Source organism: Cyprinodon tularosa, unplaced genomic scaffold (assembly GCF_016077235.1).
Source record: "Cyprinodon tularosa strain WSP-4 unplaced genomic scaffold, ASM1607723v1 ctg61, whole genome shotgun sequence".
Taxonomy (NCBI): domain Eukaryota; kingdom Metazoa; phylum Chordata; class Actinopteri; order Cyprinodontiformes; family Cyprinodontidae; genus Cyprinodon; species Cyprinodon tularosa.
In genome coordinates this window covers 450393-467743 of record NW_024039352.1, presented here as the reverse complement: position 1 = coordinate 467743, position 17351 = coordinate 450393, and the positions used below count along the sequence as shown (strand labels likewise).

Below are 17351 nucleotides of genomic sequence, written 5' to 3'. Positions count from 1 at the left end.
CAAGTAGGAGGAATAGATTCTTTTGATCATCATATCAGCACCAATGGAGGCATATTTTAGATTGAAAAAGATAGCAGAATGACTACATATTTATATTTTTCTACAATGATAGCCACTGTTAGAGACTACAGATTTAATATTTGTCTCTTTTAGGTCCTATATTCTGGGCCCATCACTGTACATAAGCCGATTCTTCTTCTGTGAGGGCCATCTGATTACATGCACACATATACACTCCGGCAGCCTTAAAGCACTAAGCCATTTAGGCTTTGAACACAAGAGGGTGTTTCTGTGAATAGCTGATCAAAGACGCCCCGCACTGTCGTACGTGCCGAGAGTTTAACATGTACTGACAGCCGCACACCGATTCACTTTATTCTACTTGACATTCAAAATCAATTAAACAGATGTTCAAACTACCCGACTGCCATGTTGACTTAATACTCCCATCAGCAGCTATAGACAGAGGCAGCAGGACGGGCTCTACAGCTGTCCCCCTACACACACCTAACTGTCTGTAAAGGTCACAGTCAATAAAGGCGATGGCGACATAGAACGTAGAGCGCTGCGATGCCAGACGTGTATCTGTTTGTCACGGCTTTAAACAGACATATATGGACATGAGAGGGATAAACTATGGTCTGGCATGAAGCTTCAGCTGACGGATGAGTTGAAAGGGTCAGCAGGCAGACAAACAGGGTCAATCTGGTCTAATTGATTGGAGTAAAGCTTTGATGGTGCATCGAGTAAGAGAGAAAAAACAACAAAAAACCACAAGATAAAACAAGGGCAGGGAGTGATTGAGGGGAAGGGGCTCTATATAAGTGTGTACCAGTACCTCCAACCCTGTAGGGCTGAGCGGCGAGGCAGAAGAGGCCGTTGGTGAGGAGGAGGACGACGTGGAGGAGGGTGATGAAGGTGAAGTGACTCCTCTTGGACTGGTCTCTGCCAGCTTCTTCAGCTTCAGATCCACATGTTTACTGTTTGTGCCTTGAGAAGAAGAATAGAAGATCATGGATGATAGGTAACTGAAAAGATTAATGGACTACTGAAACAATCGTCAGCTGGTCATCCATTAAAAATGTTCACTGGAGCATAAAGGCACAAAAAACAATGTTTTAATCCATTTAGATCAGCAGTTAAGTGAAAAACAGCATAAAGATTAGAACATTTACTAATTCGCAGCTTCACCAGTTCAAAATCTTTAAAAGGGAAAAAAAAGAATGATTAAGGATAATTTGCTACCCGTTTATTAATATGTTAATCGTTAATGTAGTCTAAAAATTAAACTAATTAAAACTTACTTACCTTACTATTAAAATTCTAATGTTGCAAAACAGTGAACTGTTTAGTACATCTCGGACAAGCCTATTTGAGATGGAAATTTTTTTGCAGGAACTCACTGAATCTGGACTCTGCATTGGCTGTAATCCTCCTGGATAGGCATCCTTTCATTACTTTTACCACCAGACGTGAGTTCCTTACCTGCACACGGAGTGGGAGGACTTTTCCTTATTGGGGGAAGGTTAGGGGCGGGGCTTACAGTTCAAACTAAACTGTTGTCCTCGCTCATTGTTCAAAACTGTGCAGAATGAGGTGCAGCGCCTTTAATCTTTGATTACTGGGTCTTTTAATAATGTCAATGGTTTAAGTATTTAGATGTTTATTTGAGGTAAAGATGAAGAATTTTGAGGCAGCGTGCTTTAACTTTGGGATGACTGTCCTACCATTCTGCAATAGGTAAGTAGCTAGGTCCAACGCTGATGTTTGAATCCCTGATATAACAGAAGGAGGCCGTCTTCAAGCGGTTTCCATTGAGTTAGGGGGATGAAACTGTTCTAAATATCCTGCTATCTCAAACCATTTTAAGTTCCTTTCACTGGAACTAAGTGGGAAGCTGTGAAATCAGAACTCCTCTGCTTAAGTATCAGAAATTGAGTCAATTCGTTGCTCCAGAGAACCGTCTCCATCGATCTTTAATGGCCCATTAGTATAATCGTTAACAAAACTAACAAAATCATAACTAGAATTGAAAAAATATTTTTGTTGACTGAAATAATAAAAACTAAACCTTTCAAAAAACAAAATTAAAACTAACTTAATTTTAAGAAAGTTTTAATTTGTGTCTTTATCATAATGCATTAATATGAGGTCTGGTTTCATTAGAGGCTTAAAGGTATAGTGGAGGATGTTCCTTTTCCTGGTGGATCATCTATATAAGTGGTCCTCCTAATCGTCAATCATTCTGGTGATATGTTTCTGCACATGCGCTCTTTCAGGCGTATATTTATGCTACGGTTTCACACAGTCATTGAAGCTTACCGTTCTCACCAAGGTTCTTTGAACATCCCGAAGGTCCTAAGAGAAAACGTCTCTAAGAAGTGTATGAGAAGAAGAGAAAGGTCTCAGAATAGAGAAACAGGACCAGAGTGTTTTTGGGGAATTCTTTCACGCGATGGCGTACACTGAAAGCACAGGCCGGGCTTCCCACTGATGCCTCGGTTGCAACGTTTCTACTCGACAGGTAAAGTTTGGTATGCTATTTGGAGAAATCCATTTCACATCACTGATAGTAAAACGAAGAGAAACAGGCTCGAGCAATAGGTGTTCCCTCTCGAGAGCGGGTAGAGTTGTGCATTGTGCTTTTTAATAAGTGGAGAGGGCGGGTCTTTTTAATGATTCACAAAAATCCTCCACTATACCTTTAACTATAAATGCAACAAACTTATTTTCATAAAATAAGAACTGAACTAAACTAGCTAACAAACATCAAAACTATCTAATCTTGGTTTAGGATTGCACTGGAAGGTTTGGATGCAGCTACTCGAACATTCAAACCCAATCCAAACATGCACTGTTCCTGAGCCATTCAGTCATGGAACAATGCAGGAGGACACTAAGCTCGTTCTTTAGGTTTGTGAAAAGCAGTCCGAAGGCCTAGAAGCTGGATTAAAAAGGACGTCCCTGGCTATGATGACTGTACAACCATTAATCTGTGTTTTTACATGAGCAGCTGTGATTCTATTTTACTACTGAGCATCTGTATACGTTAATTTTACTCACTTTCTCTGGAAAAAAGGTTTAATTTCTTTTACAGCTCCTTCATTTTTCCCACATCTTATTCTTTTACATCCGCCTATCAACATTAGGTGCGCCTTATTCTCTTTTTTAGAGCGTTCATCCTTCCTTCTCTGTGTCTGAGCGCCTGCCAGCCGCTGCATACAGCTCTATTTTCCAGGGACTGGTAACCACAGCTCCCCTGCCAGGCCAGACCACTGCACTGAAGAAGATGAAAGAACAGGAGGGCGACCGTTTCATGTGTCACCCCCTCTGTGTGCAGCCAGCAAACATGTACACACAAACACGTATGAATAAAGACACCAAATACAGATACATGCTCTTGAACTTTGTCGTATCACACAAACACATACACACTGAAATACAGCTGAAAAAAAAAAAGAATTCAAATAATCTGCTGCATTCAGGGAGTTAATATTGCCAGATTAAAGGGTGGCATCAGAGGCTTTAAAGCTGCATTCACAACCAGCGATTTCTTTTTAAAACATTACCAACAAAGACAACATAATAGAGGAAAAAAAAGGTGTAAGATAATGCGCTTCAAAAGGTAGAGAAAGCATTTTGTTTGTTTTTTATGTTGGTTTGGTCAGGTCCCTCACGGTACTCTAACCTATCTTACATCAACAGCAAATGAAGGCAGTAAACAGTAAATTAATTACAAAACATAATTAGTTTACCTCTGAAGATTTGGCCAAATGTTTTACTGAAGATATTTTTTCGGTTTTGTTTGCTACAAACCTTTCAGTTTAATAGAAAAGTTAAGGAAATAATAAAAAAACAAAAACAAAACTTTATTTTTTCATAGTTTCTATCCAAGCTGAGTATCTAACAGCGAGATGCAGCGAATGTGAATGGGACATTTTAGATAATTTTGGCAGTTTAAATAGGGCTACTTTTTGAACCGACACCTGGTCTTTAAGTTATGATGAAAAAAAAAAAAAAAAGCTAACAGATGTGAAGGGAGGAATTTTAAATTCACAATTACTAATTCCTGGTGACCTTAATGCATAAACATGCTCTATGATAAGGAAAGTTGTGTTTCAATTATTAAAAACACATTTATTGGAACATTTAGCGACCATTAAAATTAGACTTAAAAGTTGACCTGGGGAAGTAAAGGTGAAGTAAAGGAAGTAGGGCTGGTTATACTCCCGCAGCAGTGTGTCGCAGTGAGCTTCTCGCAGGTATGAGGCAGATATTTTTGATTTATGTCCAATTTTGAAGCGTGGTCTGAGCTATAGTATTCCACGCCACAACGCAAGAGGGACAATCACAAGCTAGCTGTCGGTCTAGATACGGCCGAGGCGGTGAGGAAGTGGTAAAAAACGCACGCTTGTGCAACAACAAAGGGACGTAAGGGCGAAAAAGAGCGGGGATCCATGTGGAAAAGGGTGGTAAGGTACCAAACAGGAAATACACATAGTGTAAAGCGGATTTAGGTTTGACCAATCAGAGGCCTCCTGTCTATGGAAGGGGCGGGGGCATATCTGCGTTCACTGCGACACATGAAGATGACCTGGTTTCTGAGTATAAACCAGCCTTTAGTAGAAAGAAACATGCAGCACCACCAAAGATCAGCCAGTAGTTTTACCCAGAGAGGTTAGCTCAGAGGCGGGGTTAGTAAGCTCCAGGCAGCCCTGGGTGCTGGAAGTGGCTGGAAGGGCCTCCTGCTGGAGCGGGTTAGTAACTGGTGCAGAAGCAGACAAGGTGGCATCAACAGAATCTGCGTCAACATCGCTGTAGCCCAGCTGCTCTTCCTCTGCCCTACTTTGTTCCTCATCCTCACTCTTTTCCCCATCAACAGCATCCTCCTCATCACTTCTCAGCCTGCCCAAAGCGTCTGTGGATGCAGAGTTAGAGAAAGAAGCAGAAGTGCATAAAGAGGAGGAATCGAGAGAAGGGGGGGGTTTGGTTGGTAATGGTTAGAGAGGAGAATGAAGGGAGAAGAACAGAAAGACTGTTTGGTTAGATTGTATTAACATGCCTCTTACCTCATGACTATTCCATCTCTTTTCACATCAGGAGACATGAAGAACCGAAAGCTGCTGACTACAGAGCTACAGCTTACAGTACATTCATGACCCTGTGAGAATCGGCTTGGTTTATACCCACTAATATGGTTAATCGTTTAGTTCATTTATGACTCCTAAATATAACCTGGAGACAGAATTTTATGATTTTTTTTCCCTCCATCAAATAGCTTTGAAGGACCTAAATTATGCTTGTATATACAGGATCTGTTAAGGCCTATAAAAATTAGAAAATAGTGAGTCAATCATTTCAGAAAGTGAAACTCAAACATTATCCCACACACTGAACTGTTTTAACTCTTTTTTTGTCATATTGACGATTAAGGCTTACAGCTTAAAGGTGCTCTAGGAGATCTTGGAAAAACGTTTCCAGCAGGAGCAGCGCATCGCTGATCTGGGAGCTGGCACGGAGACAGGCAGCACTGATGATGCAGAGCACTATGATCCCTCCTCTAAAACAGTTTATTAACGCCTAAATTAACTTAAAATGCCCAAATCTGGCAAAATATGTTCGCTTTTATTATCCTGGTGTCTGCAGTTTGGATTAAGTACATGAAAAACGTCTTCCAGCTGCCACGGCAAACCGCGAGGAGGCGACCGGGCCAGAGGCTGCTGTTGAATGGGATTCCTATTGACAGCGCACCGATGGTGTATGGGGGTCTGAGCGGCTCCGACAGAAATAATAAGGCAGGATGTTAATCTGGATGAACTGACTGCACTGACGATGTTTTCAGGTAGACTTTCTCATTTCAAAATGGATTTAAACTACTTTTACCCACTGATCACAGCAAATATAGCTGCCATTGTTACAGGCAAAGAAAGGATAGGGGAGCTCTGCCCAACGCGCATCAGAACCACTTTTTCCACCGCGCAGCCAGAGCAGCAAAGATGCTTCAGCCGCATTTCATAAATAAACCTGTACAAGCATCAGAAATGCTCTTGCTGCTTTAGGTCTGAACGTAGCACTACAGTGGCTAGCTACCAGCCATGACGTCCTGCACGAGCATTGGGGGTCGATTCATTCATGTCTCAGGGTATGCACATAGGGGGGAGGGACAAGCAGAAGACTATGATTGACGTGTCAGGAACCAATCATGTACAACGAACCGTGTTTTGTGACTGGTTGCGGTTATTCATTGATTTCTCACTGCAGCGGGGGCCATTTTCTTTAGTTTCACTTCCAGACCTTCTATTTCACTGCTTGCTAAGCGACTGTGGGCAGATCTTTAAGCCACATGGTAAAAATGCATCAGAAAATATCTCCTACTGCACCTTTAAGAGTTTATAGCTGATAAAATAAAATAAAAGAATCGAGGCCAAAATATTAGAATATCATGACAAAGCATTTTCAGATTTTTTTTTAAAGCTGATGGCAATTTTTTTGACATGATTTTCTCCATTTCCCCCAATATTAAATCATAAAATGAATATCATGGTAAATGTTTCATAAGTTTTAATTTAACCAAAAATCAAAGTCTATAAGCAGCTAATACAAATTATGAAGAATGGAGGAAGCAGCAATGCAAGCGCTTTATGTGATCTCAAAGCAGGAATGCACTGATAGATCTAAGAACAGATGCACATATTGGTATCAGTCAATACAAGAAAATATTGGTTGATTTTTACTCCAAAGGCATGGTGTCAGATGTAAAACACTTAAATCAACTCAAGATACCTGCAAAAGATCCCTGAGCCCCTAAAATACTTCTACCTAGACAGTCTGTCACACAGCAAAACACAAAAATTCTTTGATAAAGAAGCTGGACGTTCACAGAACTGCGTTATTGCTTATTCATGGAAAGTTAAGTGGAAGGAAAATGTGTTCACTTCCATTCACGTTGGACAGATTTCGGCGAAAAAGTGTTTTGCTCATCTGACCTTTACCAAAAACACAAGGATGTTCAAGAAAAATGTTTAAAATTTATGTTAAAACAAACAGAAATAATGATAGATGCTGGTAGATGGCGTTACATAGAAACAGCACCGTGAGCGGCACTATGGAGGCTTTTGCTCATTATTTTTCATGAACGACAGCTTTGCAAAGTGCAAGAGCTCGTTCTATAAAACATTAGATGATGCGTCCCTAAATGATAAAGATGGCTGTTACTGGTAGAGATCCATGTGAAGTCAACAGATTGAAATGTAAACTTTGGTGTATTTCTATCTAAATGCTGTTTGACTGATTTTAAATGCATATATGGTCTTCATTTATTGAGTCAAACTTAAAATGAATGTAAATTTAACACAATGTGAAGATTTTTAAAAGAATGTAACAAACGTGCATTCAGATCTAATAATGAGCTGTTTCTGTTTCTACTTTCCAATGTTTATAGGGGCATGGATTAGCATTTTTAATACTAGATCCACTTTTAGGAAACATTTGAAAAAGTCCTCACTGCAAATAAAGTGATCAGAGTAAATCTGTGCTGTATAGATGGCTTGTTGTGTTTTTGTCTGAGTATTAGCCAGCCTCACTCGTCAATGCTTGAAGCGTCGTCTCCAAATGTGCTCACATCAGGCATCACTCAAGAACTGTTCCTACAAACATTTAGGATAAAACTTTGCATTCACCATTTTCCTCCTACGTCTGATCTAATTTTTCTCCAATTTCTAATGTCTCAGGTAAGAACAAACTTTAGTTCTCCAGACTTGGCATAGCTTTTTTGTGCAAACAGTCAGCTGTTATTCAAACCTTTTTTTTCACGGCACACTGGATTCATTTGTTATTTTTTCAAAAGGAAAACAGTCAGAGAGCTCTTTGTGAGATCAGGGTGCTGTTGAATTAACAGCTGGAACAGAAAATGGATAGAAAATTCAGAATAAAGTCCAGCAACTTGCTGCTTGAAAGCCCTCAACACCGGTTGCGTACAACTTTTTAATCTACGATCTGATTTTTCAAGTCACACTGATTGCGTAAAGAGAGGCTACGATTAGGTAGGGTGAGCAGATCTGCATATATTTTTTTAATTCTGTCTCTGTGCTATAGCCTAAACAAATCAAAACTACTTCCCACTTTTAATTGGGACAGATAATGGTAATTTATTGAAAAATGTATTTAAAAACATCGGCACATACTATAAAGCAAGTCCGTGCAGCATCTGAAACCAGAACACAGAATGTTCACATGCCTTTATTAAAAACATAATGAGATCTACGTCTAAAGAAAAGCAGAACACGGCAACAAACGCCGTAGGGAGGTTTATATGCTGACTGAGGCACAGAGGTGATTCTCAGAGGAAGGTCTGGGAAGTTTATCAATTTTTCCTTTCTTTTTTTCATAAAGAGGTGAGAAAGATACGCAGCACGTACCTGCTCTGTCTGTGCCTCGTTATATTGTTTTTTTTTGTCAGGCTCAAACAGGATCACTATTTTACTATATCTGTTTTTTTGTCCTCCTGAAGATATTCATTTTTTGATGAGATTGATAAACTGCCTTTTCTGTCCCTTGTTTTTGCGAGGCTCAAAAAGGCTCATTACGTCAAGGCTTTTCTGTCCTTCTGAATTCCTATCATGGGGAAAATATTATATGTTTTTTATTTTCATTCATTGTTTTTGCATCAGTCTGTCCTGCTTGCTATATATGCTCTGTGCAACTCCCAAACCGACTGTTGTCTTGTGCGATTAACAGATTTTATTTTATATTTTCCCTCAAAGTGAATGGGTTTTACTTGGTAATTGCGTCTTTCTTCCTATCAGACCCATGAAATTGCTGCATAGTCCGACTAAAATAGATCTAGGATCCATCTCAGTTAGCTCCCTTGCATCAAATCGTGTCGGGTGTGTTTATCCCTATTGACTTTCAATGAGCGCTAAACGCCACAACCTCGTCTGACACAATATTCTGTCTGATCGGATGCTAAATCGGACTCGGTGTGTTCTGGCCTTACCTAAATTACACTAAATGTTTGGGTCTCCCTGAATTCGGTAAATAAGAGTTAAGCTGTCAACATTTTTGTTTAGAGATAGAGACTGAGATAAAAGATGACGGACATGCTCTATAGCTCTATGTAAGGATTGTTTTGCTCTATTTAAGGAGATTTAGCAGAATGTTTTGCTGTGTGGGTTGATATTGAACTCATATTAAGTATTTATATCACATTTTGCACCCCTTGCCTCCATCAGTGGTTTCCACTGGCTGTTTTCGGATCAAATGATTTTCATTGTTATTTTTTAATTTAATTTTTCCTTCTTTAACAGGCCATCTACATCATTTACTGCTCTTGTGGTTTTTATTTCACTGCTTTGCTTTTACTGGTCCTTTACTTCAGCTCTAAGTCATCAGAACTTCAATCTCTGAACTATTAAGCAAGAGTTCAGCAAGTCATATAACTCTGATTTAAAGAGCAAACCTTTTTATTAAGACATTTTGTTCATAAACAGTTCAAAGATCCAAGCCTTTAGGAACTCTTTGTCAAGATTTAAACCCTTTCCAAACTAAATGTCAAGAATTTTCAGGAATTTCTGGTTCCGATAAAAAACTGTCATCTATAGAGCACAGAAATCTAAAGAGCTGGTGACGGCATAAGGTGGTACAGCCTAGCATAGGAGAGACTCAAGTTTGTAGCTGGTGTCTGAGAGGGTTTGTGTGGTGTGGCGGAAAAATAACTCCGGCACACAATGTGAAAATGAGAACTCTGTATAATTACTCCCTCATTCAAAGATCTTTTGCTCGCCTTTCTTGTTCCAGATAAAAGAGATGAGGCAAACAAAAACCTCGAAAAACATGAAAGCACATATTCCATTAAGTCTCCTGAGGGGTTCAGAGGAAACAATAGTGTCTCCACATTAGGAACAAAACAAAAAGCATGTTAGGTGAAAGTCAAATGGAGACCTGCGCGGCTCTAGCTGCATGGATAACCCACCATGGATTAAAACAAAACAATCAGTAAACAGTGTCAGACGTTGCAAGCTCCCTCCTCTGCTATTTATTACTTGGAGGAGAGAAAGACAGAGAACAAAGAGAGAAGGAGAGGGAGTCAAAATAACGGTATTTCCTGATTTTCCTTTTCTAATTTGCAAGCCGCGATGCGAAGCGTGCTAGCAAGCGCCATCCCTGCGTGGCTGGCTGAAGCCTAATTAACAGGGGGGCCATGGTGATGGAGTTTGGAAAGTTTCTTTGCGGGCAGACTCTTGGAGGGGGCAGGCCGAGCTGCATTTAAAGGACCGTGAATGGTGATGAGGGGAGAGCGGCAGAGAGATGGAGAGAGTGGGGGGGCTAGGATTAGCCGTTCTGCTCGGCAGGCCTTGTGTATCACAGCCCACAGCATTTCTCCTTCCTCCTCCTCTTTGGTTCCCTTCTTTCCTCAGACTCCATTTTTAATGAGATCAACAATTAGTCCTGTACAGAAAAGCTGAAGGAGCAAATAAATCAAGTCTTATCTTCAGTTTGTCTTGCAGTCTTTATCCTGCTGTTTTTCTACTTCTTCATAAGAGTTGATTAGCTTTGATTCTGGTGCTTTTGCTTAAGTCTTATTTATTGAAAGTTGCTTGAAGATTTTTGTGACAATAACTTTAACAAAAGGCTTTTAAATCCCTTAGTTGATAGATTAAAGAAACATATAAACTCAAAGTACAGATCAAATAAAGAAGCTCCGGAAAAGAAGTAAGACATGTTTGCTTTCTACAAATGAAATCAAAAAAGAATTTGAGAATGCACTGATTTTAGGCCAGTTTCTGCTCTCTAAAGCTTTGCAGAGGCGACGTTACACTGTGTGTGGTATAGAGTCTCTGTGTGATGGCTATGTAACATTAGATATATCTATTGTTCATCAAGCTAAAACTATCGAGAGTTGACATTTTATTAGGGAACGGAGCAGTCTGCATCGTGATCAGTTAACTAGACAATATTAAGTTTTTTTTCCCTCTTCAGCCAATATGTGCATGTGTTGAATGTTTAGTTTGATTTGTTAATGAATGTGTCCTTTGTTTATATTTTTTGTTTGTTTAATCCTGTGAATAGAGAAAAAAAAAATATATATATGCTTCAAAAATCTGTACCTCCCTCGAAAAAAGAAACAAAAACATGTTAGTACATATCGGGGTCATTTAGATGGTATCTTTCTATACAAAACAAGCTGTTTTGGTTGATCTCTACTAGAAATATTCAGCAGTGCTGGTTATACACCGATTTTAACAGCAGGACCAGCGATTGAAAAAAATAAACACACAGAAAAATAATAGTATAAAGGTTTCAGACAGGAAGTAAAACTGTAAACATAAAGCACATTTAATTGGTCCAATCAATTGCAGTTTCCGTTCTACAGTATTATCATTTTCAGAAATTAAGTGTTATATATCAGCTACTGGCGCCATAACAGGGGCCAGGATCAGTTCTGCAGGAGAGTTGGTCCCTTTCGGCCCCAGCCTAGAACCGTCGATGATGCACAATACACCTCTGTGTGAAAACCCCATTGTTCAGTTAGACCTCTAATCTTTTGATTTCCCACAAACCGGCCAAATTTTGATAGCTAACATCAAGGCCACAGGCCAAGTGTGTTGGTCTGCTGCTAAAGCTGCTTTTGTTGGATTTTTTGACTGCCCATCATCTTCATCTCTCCTTGGGAATCAGTAAAGAAATACTTTTAGTTTCCAATATTTCCAAACCCAGCCTGTTTCATAACAGGAAATAGTTAAACCCGTGTAAAGGCCTCCCTAGCGTTGGGTTAAAATGGGGAATGAATTGGGTATAAATTGTAGACCTGTGGTTGAAAGCTCAGTTTGAAGCTGAAAAAGAGGTGCAGTCAACAATCTGATCTTTCATCCGGCGGCCTGAGAAAGATGAGATATGACCATCACCAGCTCAAGTCTCCATCTCCTAACATGCACACCAAAGTGGCTTGTTTTTAGCTCAATAATAATAATAATAATAAAATGTTCACTCTTAATCTAATAAATCAAAATGAAAAGATACCACCTGAAATTTTTCTGTGCATGTCTAAACTAAAAACACGAATCATCTCATTTTTTGGGGAAAATCTGCTCAATAAGAACACAATGAGGCATAACCAGGCGATCTATGAATCTCCTCTGATTTTGATTTTTAACATAGTGAAGCTCTAATCTATCCTTTCCTCCTACGATCACCAACACTCTTCTGTTTTAATTTTATTTTTGCAGCCCTAACATTTAGTTAAATTCCTTTCCTTCCTTTCTAAACATCATGAACTTCTGTCATTTGCATTCAGAGCACTTGATCCTCTAAAACAAAACAGCAAAGAGCAGTCTTTATATTACAGAGGAATCTGAAACAAATGACTTGTGAGGCCTAATAATGGTCACTGTGATAATAGTCCCAATTTCAGGGAAATGGAAAGCAGTGGGGAATGCACATAGGCAGTGTTTGCTACCGCTGCAAGATGTTATTAGAAGTGGATGGTGTTTGGAACATAATTTGGAGCCACAATATGCAGCGTTGATTAATAATTACTGACCGAAAGAGACGACGGACGAGTCGCAAAATGAACCGCTTCTCGTAATAGGGGGGCGGCGGTTTTTTAGACCCACGGCTGTTGTCAAATGACATTTTGTTTTTTGCTGAGGATTAAGCTGAACCCCTTTAGAGAGAATAATGGAAATGTGAGAGTGAATGTAGAAAGTTTAAGTCAAAACCCATACAACTGTGACATTTAATTTTATAGTAAATAAGTAGACCTGATTGTTAGTTGGAGTTGCTTGCAGAGCGTTTAAATGATTCTTGGACTTTTCTAACACTAAAGTGACTAAATGAATGGATATAATATATGTGTCCTGACCTCCTGCAGATCCAGCCTTGCTTCCTTTGCTTCGCTCCATGTTGGTCGGATCCAGGAGACTCATGTCGGATATCTTGACTCCGGATCGAGCCTCGGCTATAAGCTGCCTGGCTCGTTCTCGTAGTTGTCTCCGTCGCTCTGCATCCCGCTCCTGCACATAAGAGAACAGGAGCTCTAACTTCAACTAAAAACAGTTTTTTAACATAATCAGATCATCTAAGCTACAAAAAAAAAAACCGAAAGGGAAAACATCCAGTAGATTTGTAGCTCTGTTTTGGCAAAGCTGGAATATCAGGAGGGGATGACTCTTATTTTCCTCAAAGATCAACATACATGAGAGGTGGGTAAAAGTGAACAGGTGTAGAAGGAGAACCTCTGCTCTGTCTCACCAAAATCGGACAATGTTTAAAAGATTTCTAGACACAGGGGAGTAAGGTAGGATATATCACCATGTTTGCTTTACAGGAATGAAAAGAGAGGGTTAAAAAATAACAGGGAGACACATCTAACAGTACAGCAATGAGCACAGAGAGACAGGTGGCTAAACCACTGGAATGTCACCCGTATAGACGAGTCTCATATTTGCTGCTTATCAAGGTTTTATTTCTATGTACAATGTTGGCACAAAAATGTCGGATAAATCCACAGATTAGATAAAGTTTTAACAACTTTTTTCCTTACATTTCTTTCCATTGTCCCCACTTTTCTAAAGGTTGCTGTTAGAAATTATTCATCAAAAATATTTTTTTTTTAGAAAAAGAATGCAACCCTGCAGAATAAAAGTATTAATGTTGCTAAAAAAGGTATAAATAATTGTTTTGTCAATTTTGATGGGTCCAAAAAAATATTAATATTTACTTTTGGTTTCGATGCCGATGAAAGGATTCTGCACCAAAAGGAATATTAGGCTGAAGCTATTGCCTGGAGTGTTGCTGAAATAAAATGTTTTTTTTTGCAGATTTCATAGGAATCCTTTTTAAAAACCCTAATGTTTGAAATGAACCTGAAATGCAAAGGAAAATATTAAAATAATTTAAATAATTTCCGTATACGCATTTATATTAGTCCCCAATCTCCTGACACAGGTTTGTGTTTAAGTTCATATCTAACAAAACCTATATAATTTTATTATAGGGTTTTCAAAAGCATCAATACCCTGAGAGGTGTGTATGTATATATATTAGTGCTGTCAATCGATTACATTTTTTAAATTGCGATTAATCGCATCAATGCCTAAGTTAACTCGCGATTAATCGCATTTTAATCACACATTTTTTTTCTGATTGAAAATCATTTAAATACTCTCGATGACATACAAAAAATACATACAGGCTAGGTTTGTGCCAATGTTCTTTTTTTTTAAATGAAAACAGGTCACAGACACTGATTTATGCCATAGAAACATATGGCAAGAAGATGGGGAGGCATGTAGCAAAAAATAACAAATATGTAGACAAAAAAAAGGCCCTGAAAACAGGCTGATGTAAAAGACAGTCTTTACAGTCAATACAGTATTTTGAACAAAGACAAGCATTTTACCCTACTGCTATAAAATGCAGTAGAGTTAACATTAGATGTCAATTAACCAAGGTAATAATGAACAATTTTCAATCAATACATCAAAATCAGTAGACCGACATCACTAGATGGAGGTAGTCTATGCTCTAGAAAGTTAATTTTCAGCCTCTTAACAAAAATGAGAACACACACACACCCACACACAGACACACACACACACACAATACCGACCTGTGGCGTACACAGACAGCAAGAGTGCCGTAGCAGATTCCATTACACCTCAGTAATCTGTTTTCTCAGCATATTTCAGGTTGCTATAGGCACCAGACACTCAACTTGTTTATTGGTGGTGGGGCTTAAAGAAAAGGCACTAGCGTCACCCAGTGTATGAGCGTCTTTTCCTTGAGGAGCTCCGCTCTCGAAGCCTATGGAAAATACATAGATTGGGGGAAAATAGCCCCGCCTTCCCGCAGGCTGCAGCGGGATGTACTTGGAAAATTGTACCATAAAACCACATAGCGTAAATCTCACGGTAAAAAAGTTATCGCCATTAAAATGGCCCCGCGTTAACGCGATAATAACGCGATAATTTTGACAGCACTAATATATATATATATATATATATATATATATATATATATAAATAAACATTGCTTTGTGAAGTATTTGGCCCCTTTGAATTTTTACACCATTTGCCACATTTCAGGCTTCAAACATAAAGATATAAAATTTAAATTTTTTTGTGAAGAATGAGTAAGTAGGACACAATTATGAAGTGGAACGAAATTTGATGAATATTTTAAACTTTATTATCAAATAAAAAAACTGAAGAGTGGGGCGTGCAAAATGAATCAGCTGCTTTACCCTCAGTACAGCAAACTCTGCAGAAGTTCAGTGAGGATCTCTGAATGGTCTAATGTTGCCCTTAATGACTGGTGGTGATCAACAGAATCCACCTGTGTGGAATCAAGTCTCTGTATTAAATGCACCTGCTCTGTGATCGTCTCAGAGGTCTGTTTAAAGCACAGAGAGCAAAGTCGAACAGCCAATCAGGTTCGAAGATACATTCTGGGAGAAGTTTGAAGCCAGATTTGGTTACAAAAAAGATTTCCCAAGCTTCAAACATCCCAAGGAGCACTGGGCAAGTGATAATATTGAAATGGAAGGAGTATCAGACCACTGTGGATCTAAAAATATCCATCCCTCTAAACTTTCAGCTAAAACATAGAGAAGCCAAGATCACACTGGATGAACTGCAGAGATCTACAGATGAGGTGGGAGACTCTGTCCATAGGACAACAATCAGCCATATACTGCACACATCTTAACCTTTATGGAAGAGGGCCATTTATTAAAAATATCCATAAAAAGTCTTGTTTATAGTTTGCCACAATCCACCTGGGACACACAGCAAACACATGGAAGAAGGAGCTCTGGTCAGATGAAACCAAAATTGAACTTTCTGGCAACAAAGCAAAACATTATGTTTGGTGCAAAAGCAAAACGGCTCATCACCCTGAACTCACAATCCCCTCAGTCAAACATGGTGGACACAGGATCAAGGTTAGGGCCTCCTTTTCTTCAGCAGGGACAGTGACGATGGAAGAAGAAAAACCTGTTGGTGTCTGCAAAAGACCTGAGACTGGGACCGAGATTTATCTTCCAACAAGACAATGACCAAAATTATAAAGCTAAATCTACAATGGAAAGGTTCACAAATTAACATATCCAGGTTTTAGAATGGCCCAGTCAGTCCAGACCTGAATGCAATTGTTAATCTGTGGAAGGAACCCAAACGCTCTCCATCCAGCCTCAATGAGCTACAGCTGTCTTTCAAAGAATAATGGCCAAAAATTCAGTCTCTCCATGTGCAAAACTGATAGCGACATACCCCAGGCGACTTGCAACTATAATCGCAGAAAAAGGTGGCGCGACAATGTATTAAACGGAGGGGGCTGAATAAAGTTTAAAAAGTAGAAAATACCCCATACATTTCACTCCACTTCATGATTGTGTACCATTTGTTGTTGATTCTTCACAAAAAAAAAAAAAAATGTATATCTTAATGTCTGAAGCCTGAAATGCTGCAAAAGTTTAAAAGGTTCAAGTGAGGTGAATACTTTGCCACGGCACTTTATGTGTGTGTGTATATATATATATATATATATATATATATATATATATATATATATATATATATATATATATATATATATATATATATAAATTTTTTTAACTCCTAGAAATGAAGCCAAAAAGTTTTATGAAAATGCATGTACACATCTTTAAGCATTATACAGGTAAGAGCACACAGGCATAGCCTCATCTTGGCAGTAGACAGATACAGTATTGAGCCGTCACCATCAGAGTAATGGCAGAAATGCCATTTTCAGGTGGTTTCAATATGATCTCACTGATAGTGCAGGCCATTATAGACACACATGTACACAGAGACGCACATCAACAGAGCCGCCGCCATCAGCCACTTACCTGATGACAGCTCAACCATCACACAGGCATCCACTCACTGCGGTCTATTAGTTAGAGTAACCAGGGAGACAAGCAAATGTCCAGGACTACAAGTTAAGTTTTAAAGTTAAGTTTTAACAAGAGGTGGAAAAGATAAAAGGATTAAAAAAGAATGAGATTTGATGCAAAAGAGGCAAAGGTATGAGGAAACATTCCTATTCAAGGGAACAGGAATGTGTGAAATCATATGGGCAAATCATGGCCCGAAATGGTGATTTAGAATTTGTTCTTGTACAGTTAAAGATGAATGACAGGATTTCTAACTTTCACCACAGAAACAAATTGTACAAACTCCCACTTCCAATCATTAAGGTGCACTAAAGCAACAACTCCAGTGTCAAACAGAGCTCACCGCATACGACCCAGGGGAGAGTGAAGCTGCGCTTCTCTGTCACCGCTTTCCTCCCTGTGGTTTCCTGTTAATCAGGCTTCTCCATATTGAAGC

General features: G+C 39.1%; 1 protein-coding gene across 3 annotated transcripts in view; it reads right to left on the bottom strand.

The window, feature by feature from the left end:
• ehbp1 (EH domain binding protein 1) overlaps positions 1-17351 on the bottom strand; it is a 186223-nt gene that overhangs the window by 50174 nt on the left and 118698 nt on the right. For 2 of the 3 annotated variants that reach the window (XM_038307428.1, XM_038307429.1), the window contains 3 exons: positions 12860-13010; positions 4670-4918; positions 839-990 (listed from right to left, as the gene is read on the bottom strand). In XM_038307428.1, the coding sequence (XP_038163356.1) occupies positions 839-990; positions 4670-4918; positions 12860-13010 (552 nt within the window). The remainder of the gene's footprint in view (positions 1-838; positions 991-4669; positions 4919-12859; positions 13011-17351) is intronic. The other variant, XM_038307430.1, reaches the window with a different exon arrangement.